Genomic DNA, 9,854 nt, shown 5'->3' with positions numbered 1-9,854 from the left:
GTGTCATCGATATTTCAAACTAAAGGTCGGTTGATGTGGTTAGTAGATGTTTTAAAAAGCCGAATATAAATTTTAAATCTACTTTAGTTTTTCAAAAATATATAGCGAAGAATTAAAAAAAAAAAAAAAACAACAACATAAGCATTATGGTTGAACAAAAAAAAAAAAAAAAAAAAAAATTAAGAAGCTCATAAAAGTTTAACACAAAGATTTGATTTTCATTATAAATGAGTTTATTAAAGATTAAATGAAAAATACTTTTTAAAAAAAAAAAAAATTAAAAATAAATGTGTATATATGTGAATATATACATAAAAATTTGTTTAAATTAAATTATAAATAAAGCAAAACAAACAATTTTAATTATATGAATTTATTAAATAATGATAAAAATTGTACTCCTTGCAGAAAAGTAATAAGTAAAGGTAAAAATTCGAAAAATAAAAAATTTACAAATTAAAGAAGGGTTTTGAAACTATTTATCGTAGCATTTGTCGTAAAGGTGGAAGAAAATTTTTACATTTACTTTAAGCGCCAAACACAACAAATGCGTTTGCATCGTGCATTCTGATGCGCCCAAATGACAAAGCACCGTTTGACATACAACTTGAGCAAAATCATATTTTGATATTTGCATCCATAATGCGTGATGCGCGCGAGTGCGCTTATCGCATTCATCGCTTAAATTGCTATCCCATTACGTTTATCAAACGGCTTTTGATTTCAAAAATTCGCAGGCTTTCATCAACACTCGTGGATTCTTTTTTTTAGCATTTGTACCCTCCCTTCTATTGGCCTTTTACCATTATGAGGTATCTAGAGATCAGCTAGAAATGAGTTACATCTCAATATTTTCAGTAGTTTAAAGGAACGGACGGCCGAAACTATGTGCATGTAAGAATTCAAAATCGCATTATTCTATCCTACTCTGCGCTTAAGTATCTTAGTGTGCCAATCGAGAACCGATTAAATGGTCCATCGAACTTATACAAAAAGTGTAAATGAAAATGGGTTTAGTATGCAAGTGCCAATGATAGCATGTCATGCATGTTGCCGTTGACGATCCGGGATGTGCTTTAAAGATTCCTAAATAAAAAAAGCACACACAAACACACACACACATACGTACACGCCCTGCTGAATTCGCAGCGCGAGAAAGTGTTTCTAATGTGTTCCGGTTGCCTTTACTAAATGTATTTCCTTTAAAACATAACATAGAAGACATAACCTTCAACCCTTTTTTTTTTCTCTCCCTCTTTTTTTGGGTTTTTTGTCCCGCTTTCGTTATAGAGATGCGGCCGCTCTAAGGATTGGAACGCGCGGGAAGAAAAAGTCATTACAATAATGGCTTAAGAACCCAAAGCGAAGTGGACAAAGTGCTTTCGACAAGAAAATAGAACGGGGAGGTTGTCTGTAGAAGTCTAGTTAAGACACAACTGATTTTTAAAACTCGCTAGGCATATAAGTCAGAAAGTGTAGAATAAATGATAACGGTCCGTACTTGTTAACCCAGATTGGCCATGAGACACAAACCGCATCACAATAATAATTTAAAAAAAATGATTATCAACAAAAAGAAAAAGAATCTGTTTCGATAGACTGCTTGACGGAGGTATACGAAATTGACATGACGAAATTAAAAGCTGTAAAGCACATCATATGGCCATTACTCGCGACAGCAGGAGTCGACGCTTTGTGCTCAGTAAACAGTAAACTCGCATATTTGCTCAAAGATAGAAGACGGGAAGAGTACTAAGTTAATCCTGGCAAAAGGAACTGCTGCCATTGCGAAGATAGAAATCCTGATGATATCGTAAAAATAATGTGATCAAACGAATTTCAATAGCGTTCAGCTTTGCGCCAAAACGCGCGGGAATGTGACAAATTTCGTTAAAATATGCTAAAAAGATTGTGGATTGATCATTAAAATTCATGGACAAACATTAGAGAGGCAAGCTTAAATCGATATAATGAAAGGTGGCCTATCTTAAGTCTTTCTAAATGCGGTTACATACATCCTCACGAAGTTACAAGTACCCCGTATTTAAATCTAATGTAACGGTGGGTCTACGCCCGGCTTGATAGATTCTCTTGTACTATAAGCCACTGTGGGACGCAAGTTAGTGACTGAAGCTTCTGCGGATTGAGCTTTAAATTTCTTTTTATGAAATTGGCATTTGCATCTCCATATCCATGACCACTGTTTGGGTAAAGATGTATATGAATTGACGCCCATCTTGGATGGAAGATATTCCTTGAAAATCAGTCAGTTTCTTTACTGTTTTAAACTTCACGTAAGTACTAAGATATCAATAGATGATAAACTAACTGTATTGCCTCTCATTTTTATCTTCCATTTTTTAATTTACATAGATTCACACGATTATCTCTTGTTTAAAAAGATGAACCCAGAAGCGTTACCAAAAATGAATGAGAAATGCTTCGGTAATCGATAACATATTAATTATGTGTACGATAGCACTATGGAGAAAAATGATTTTAATTTAAGTGGTATGGAAGAGTTCGTCCAAATTAATGCTAAATTTAATAAAGATAAAAATACGATACCGATATCGTGCTACAGATGTTAGATTTTTAGCAAATATATGAATGACTTCAACAAGTGGTATCAAATGTGATCACCCAGAACGGATTAGAGTTTTTAAAAATATTAAACCACCAGAGACGAACAATTATTAAATATGGTTAGTTACATTATTTGTTCCCCAGTTAGTAACTATAAATGAATCATGGTGTGAGAATTGTTGAAAATGTAAGTAGAATTTTAATGGCAAAGGCATAGTGCTTTATGTTTAAGCGGGGTTCAAAGACGCAATGTCAGAGGAACGCCAATCAAAGGTCTTCCAATTTCAACCGGAAGAAAGTTGTGCACAGATCGAATGTATTCGCATATGAGAAAAAATCATAAATTTATGTATGATAACGCGTTTCCGTGTTACTAACAGACCTTAAAATCATTACTATTAGGCATAACGCGGAATGCAGAACGCAATAGGTCAAATTCGATCAACGTATCGAATGGAGATTTCTACAACATAAAATACTTCTGAAATATATACAAGATTAGGATGTGTTAAGCAATTTTAAGCAAACCGCATATGCTTTTAATTTTCGAAATCTACTGCCGCTTGATTAATGCCAATGAGGAGGAGGAATAACTACTCAAATCTGTAATTAAAAAGGACCATCCATTAAAGAATCCCATAAATATTTATGCATATAGTGCAGAGTTGCTTAACACTATTTTGACGCTTATGGAACATTTGCTCATATCGAAGGACTTTTAGCCTAAAAACGAACAATGAATTATACCTTCAAGTTTATAACAAAAAAAAAAAAAAAAAAATTTGCAAGATTCCTTATGCGTAGACGACAAACGACGTAAATTTCACCACATAATCCGCAAAGAAAGATTTAAATAAAAGCACAATTTTCACAAAGTTGAGGGTGCTAAAGCCCATTAGAAGGTAGGTAAGAAGTGAATAAAAATAGTAATTATAAAATCTATGTATGTAATATGTAAAAATTGGTTACTGGAGATCTGAGTGGCAATAGAGCCACATAAGAGAAATACAATGTGCAAGAAATGCTATGCTACGTAAGTAAAGTTACGTAAAGTTAATAATATAAAGCAAAATTACGAGCGCTGAGGGAAGAAATAAACAATGAAAGGATGTTAAAATAATAAAAATGAAATCGAAAGGAACAAAGGCAGTAGCTTGACCGATGTTATGGTCCATACGCTCACTTGACCTTCAATATTTTTAGGCCAGCGCAGACTTCTGTGTGACTCCGGACACCCCATAAGCAGCCACAAAGATGGATTGGTAGAGAACGAACCGTCAATGACAAGGCAGCCAAGCGCCGTCCCTCAAATATGTGCTCCCCACGTAACGCGAAATAGCATCAACCGAAATTTAGAAACTCAAAATGGGAGAAAGTATTCGCAAAACAGAAGAGTGGCCGTTCGAGCAGGAATCCTAAAATTTAGCCAAATTCAAATGCCATTGCGATTAAAGGTAAACGCTCGTATGCAGAAATGTCGTATAGAGTGAAAACGGGAGATCAATTGAAACTTAACGAGATCTCAAAGAATGTAAAAGAGCTAAAAACGCTATTAGTCCACTACAAGCAGTTACGGGATTGAACAGCAGCACCGTTGGATGCAACGCCACAAGAAGATATCTGGCACTAAGCAGAATATTTGCCATACTCTTGTAAACCGCTAAAACAGACTGGCGAACAACTGCTAAGAGATCAAAGCAAGCCAATGGAATACTTCTCCTGCTTGAAATGCGAACATATAACAGGACAATGCAAAGGCCCGCGTGACAAGTCAAAGATCTACTGGAAATGAGGAGAAGACGGCGATATTGCTGTAAGAAATGCCTATTAGTCTCAAACGCGGCGTAACAGCTTAAGACCTACTTAAGCAAGCGATTGCCGAGAGGTAAGTACTTGGGACTTGATATTAATGATTGAATGATATAGGAACATGACGCGTGGCAAATAGGCAATTGATTCATCCAGAGAAGTAGCAATCTGGGTATGCGTTTTAGTAGGGGTACTGCATATCAATTGCAGGAGAAGCAGTGCACGATGCATAGCCGTCGGATAAAAATGAAGACGCATCCTTCGACGCGAACGCCTTTAATATCATGACTGACACGTGATAAAAAATGGAACACTAATTTAACACTTGCAGGACAAGCAAACAAACTTTTGATTGAAGCATATTATGCGACCAGATCAAGAAGAACTACCGGTACAAGAGAAAGCTCGGGTTATTGGTGAAGAAATAAAATGGATTCTTTGAGAAAGGGTTTCCTAACACATAGCCTTCTAAGAAGCTTTAGAATTCTACATTTTCATAAAATTTTTAACTTAGCATGGTAGTGGGCATAAGGTTGTAGAGTGTTTATGGCTTCTTAACTTATTGATTATACAATTATTAAAGTTACATTTCCAAGCTTTAGTTTATTCGAAATTCAAAAACGCAACTTAAAACTGTAAAGTAATACATACATATATATATAATATATATATATAATAAAGGATCTTTTTGTCATTTCTTTTTTTAGGAAATGTCGTCTTCTACATCGATTGATTCTGAACTAGTTGTTTAACCAATTTCGGCAAGTACCTCATACGGCGACCTAAGTCACTTTTTTTTATTTATCTTCAACGGCTTGTTCTACAGGGTAGATTAAGTTTGTACGGACGTCTATAACACCCATAAAGGCTTCAGATAGACCAAGGTTTTACTATACCTGTCGATTCAGAATCATTTCAGCTTGCCTGTCCGTCTGATGTCTGTCCATGTACTTTTGTTTTCAAGCTACAGGTCGCCATTTTTGAGATATTTTGGTGAGATTTTTTGTACACTGAAGTGCTTCGACTCAAGCTGCAAAACTATTACAAATAGTTCGGAGAGGTCTTGGTATGGGAAAAAAATACAATTTTCAAAGTCTTTCGGCGAAATTCACTAAGTAATAATATTTTGACATTATAAATAAATGTGAAAAATTTGGTTCGGCTGGGGCAATTTGTTAACCACGAAAGTCTATTTTTTGAATACCGCAGCATATAAGGATCCCCATGGATTTATGATGTAAGCAATTCATGAAAGCAATTTGACATAAAAATTAAGTGAACCAAATTTGAACCACATTCGTTTATTTTTTTGACGCAATACTAAGCCCATCAGGAAAGGTTCGAATATTTAATATTTGATGATGAAAAAGTGGTCTATAGCAGCAATTTTGCAAAAAAAAAAAGAGATTAAAGTTAAAGAATTTGGATCAGATAGTTCCCCTATAGAAGCTATCATGAAAAGCGAAACTTTATGTCGAGAAAAAGTCGAATTTCTACTGTTTTGTGACGAAGATTGAGAAATAATAAAATTTTTACGAATCAAAATAAATTTGCTGAATTTGTATCACATCAGACGATGTTTTGGGCATCGTTCTATATGCGGGCTTTCATGAAAAGTATGCCTTTGCGTAAAAATAGAGTAAACTTTTTGGTGTATTATTACCATACCGACTGAATAACGTAGGCACAGTGATGTACGAAATGGTGGTTGGTTGGACATATCCGACCCATGATTTTCTTACTTGTTTTATAAATGAATAATTGCTACGGAAGACAGTTCTTGCCTTGAACTTAGGATTTTGGAGTCTTGTAATTCGGAAGACATTGAATCCATCTGCACGCTCAAGCTTACCCTATACGACCGTTCAGTTACTCATAGAACACCGTATTTTGAAAGGTCATTATATGGAAAGTGGTCGAAAAGCTATTCTGATCCGAATCATTTTCAATAGCATTGTCCGTCCTTGGGCCAAAACACGTCGGTGTAGCAAATTTCATCAAAAATTACAATTTTTAGGTTGAACACAAGAAAATAAGGCATACAGGCGGACAGACAAGTTTGAAGCGGTATAATAAACGGTACGTTTATCTCAAGTCGCCCGTGGTATTACATACCAAAACGCAAGTAATAACAATAACGCTTAGAAAGGATCTTCTCAATGGCCATATTTCATTCGTAAATTGAACGTAAGTAATGTTAAAGCATAAAATTGATGTTTCTTCGAATGCAAATTCATTATAAGTCCGATTGCCTTCGTTAAAACTTTGAACAAATAATGTACGCATAGTACTCTCTGATGACTTTTCTGAAAGGAGATTTTTTTGCGTTCACTTTAAAGGACTTACATCTGTAAGCATCATAATAAGCATCATATATATTAAGGGACATCGATAACAAATGAACTTTTACAACAACAACAAACGATACATATTATACATAAAACAAACGACAACGTATTTATATATATATATATATATATATATATATATAGGTAGGTATAATGATTTTTAACAACAAATGGCGATAAGCAGAAAATGCGTAAATTAAAACAAAAAATGTTATAAAATAAATGACTAAAAGTGAATTAAAACAGGAAATCTAAAACGTTAAATATTAAGCCAAGAAAATTGCTGTTACCAACACTACCGCCAGTACCACCACCACTGTCCCCGTTAACGCTACGGCGGGTGCTATTATTCAGATCTAAGCGTTGCTGAACATTACTATAGCGACCAGCTGAAGCTGTAGTCATAGGGGCCTGCAAACTGGCATTAAATGATTGGTATAATGAGGATGATTGAGATGGCGAACGTTGACGTATTAACGCTTGCTGTTGCCGTAATCGTCGACGTTGCATAATAGGTGTTGAGTGGCGAAAACGTGAGGTGAACTCATAGTCGATTTCTCCATTTATTAAAGCGTCATTGCAGTTAGCAATGGGGTTTGATAATCTGGTTGCAGTGGTGACATTGGGGTTAGCGGTTGTGTTGGTGTTAGCAATATTGGGATTAACTTTATTATTAATAAATGAACAGGAATTATCATCTTGTCGCGGGCTATGATAAGATAGCTTGGAGCTTGCTATGTAAAAAACTCCCTCCTCACCCTCATTTCTCTTTTGGTCCTCGTCGTGATATTGAATGCTTTCCTTATTTTTACGATTTGCTTTCAATAAGGGTTCAATTGAATAATAATGATTTGCAATATTATGATTAGCATGCATATGGTGATTAGTTGGTTTATGTTCATAATGTTGTAAATGTTGCAGATGTGTTGTAGTCGCTGTTTGTTGCTCTTGTTCTTGTTCTTGTAGTTGTTGCAGTTGTTGATGCATCAGTTCCATGGAATGGCATTTATTAAGTGAAATTTTTGTCGTATGGTGGCGATTATTTGAAGTGTAGTAATTACTATTACTTTTGTTGTTGTTATTATTATTGCTGTTATTGTTTGCAATATTGTTATTGTTATTTTCTTTATTATGGATGTCAGTGGTGGTGGTGGTATTGGTGGTGGTGGTGGTGGTGGTGGTGGTGATGGTAGTTGTGGTGTTGGTAAAAGTAGATGTTGAGTTTTTTAGATTTTTATCATCAACAAAGTTATATCTACCGTAATTATTGTCCAATAGCATTGCAGGGCATCCTCCATCTCTAACAGCTACGTCGGCACAACCGCTTGAGGAGACAGTATTCGTTGTAGGAATTTTTCGTGCTGCTTTCGGCTGTTGCATGGAATGTAAACTTGCACTGGCACCTTGGAAGCATTCTTCGTCGGTGTCCATATGCTCTGGCGCCAAATGGAAACTTTGCCTCTGTAATTGGTGTTGTTGATGTTGGTGAGGCTGCTGTGATGTTGGCTGCTTATAATAAAGGAATGTGGTATTATTAAGAACTCCGGCGGTTTGGTCTTGCATAGGCGAGGAGACATTAGATACCGCAGACCTTTCACTATGACGCATATCTCTTGTACTGCCACCACCTAAATAACCGACCGGATATTCATGCTCGTGTTGGTTTTGCTGTTGTTGATGTTGTTGTTGTTGGTGTTGTTGTAAATAACAATTGCTGCAGGTATTTGCTGGTATTTGTATGATATCATCCACACACAATATATCATCATCTTTGGGTCCCAAAAACCATTCTGAACGTGTGCGCATGCGGGCTGCCTGACGTTCATGGACCTGTGTGTAGTAATTGTGGTTTTGTTGTAATTGTATTTGTTTTTGAGTGTAATTCATTACGTTTTTTTTTTTTATTATTATTATTATTATTATTATCGTTAAAAACATAAAAAAAAAAAAAAAAAAAGTGATGAAATATATGTGTGCGTACATATTAAGTGTTTATTGTGTTCGTTTTGATTTCAATTGTTTTAAAAAATTTAAGGGATTATTGCTATAAGCAAACATACATTGGACTTTAAATCCATCATTATTTAGCATATTGTTGTTGTTGTTGATTTAAACATATATATACATATATACATATATATATATATATATATATATATATATATATATATATATTTAAAATAATTTTGTTAAAACAATAGATAAATAGCTTTTTATATATAAGAGTCACATTTACAAAGTTGATGAAAAAAGAAGAAGAAAGAAGATAAGAAGAGAGAGAAACCACTCTTATTAAATATTAATTTGTTTTAATAGCATATTACGGAGTGAGAGACAAGAACAATGAAACACACTGAAAATTGTTGAATTAATGAAGACGGCAAAGACAAAAATAAGAAGGACACCTTCAGGAGATAGAGGGTTATAAGAATAAAAGAAATGCCGCCAAAAGTTATAGAGGATAATATAATATTCATACAACCTAAACAAATAGTTGGACTAACACATAAGCCCGTAACAAAAAACAAGTAAACTCAACAAATGCCTTGTCATATGTTTAGGTTATGTCCGAGCTCGGCGATCCTCAAATGTTAGTTTAAGCCGATTAGAGACTTGAATTCAATCACTGGCAAGTCAACACGAGGAACCTCTCTTGAGATGAGTTTGCAACACATTTGGACTTACAGCTATACAGTTTTCATATAAGACGACGCCTGCCTTTTTGCGAGTTCGTAAAGAGGCTCCGCTTTGACGCACATTTTTTCTATCCACATTTCTTGCTCGGTTTAACATTGTTGGGAATATTCTTTAAACTATCTGCATAAGCTGTCGATTTGACTCATTGAACAATCATCCCATATGCTTCAATGAACAGCCTGTGAACAATTGTAACCATTTTCACTCTCTTTGACTTTACAGCTCTGCTATCTGTAAATACGTATTGTCCGGTAAAATGTGGTCCATCCTTGGTATGATGATAGCTCGAATTAAAGAAAAAAGCTCCTTGGGCCGGTTAGTTTTCTTTTCGAACATATATGAAGTCCACGATCCACGGACTGAACGTTTCAATAACAACTACGAACGAGTTTAGGTAAACTTTTATAAAAATTT

At 35.0% G+C, this 9,854-nt stretch overlaps 1 protein-coding gene across 8 annotated transcripts in view; it reads right to left on the bottom strand.

Moving 5' to 3' along the window:
- LOC119632613 (rho GTPase-activating protein 20) overlaps positions 1 to 9,854 on the bottom strand; it is a 53,117-nt gene that overhangs the window by 1,122 nt on the left and 42,141 nt on the right. For 4 of the 8 annotated variants that reach the window (XM_038025591.1, XM_038025592.1, XM_038025593.1 and 1 more), the window contains exon 6: positions 8,003 to 8,573. The exons of 3 other annotated variants lie outside the window; for them this stretch is intronic. In XM_038025591.1, coding sequence (XP_037881519.1) covers positions 8,003 to 8,573 — 571 coding nt within the window. Of the gene's footprint in view, positions 1 to 8,002; positions 8,574 to 9,854 lie in introns of those variants that run through there. One more of the 8 variants, XM_038025599.1, reaches the window with a different exon arrangement.

The sequence above is a fragment of the Glossina fuscipes genome, unplaced genomic scaffold (assembly GCF_014805625.2).
Source record: "Glossina fuscipes isolate IAEA_lab_2018 unplaced genomic scaffold, Yale_Gfus_2 1, whole genome shotgun sequence".
In the NCBI taxonomy this organism is placed as follows: Eukaryota; Metazoa; Arthropoda; class Insecta; order Diptera; family Glossinidae; genus Glossina; species Glossina fuscipes.
This window is presented reverse-complemented; position numbering and strand designations above follow the sequence as displayed.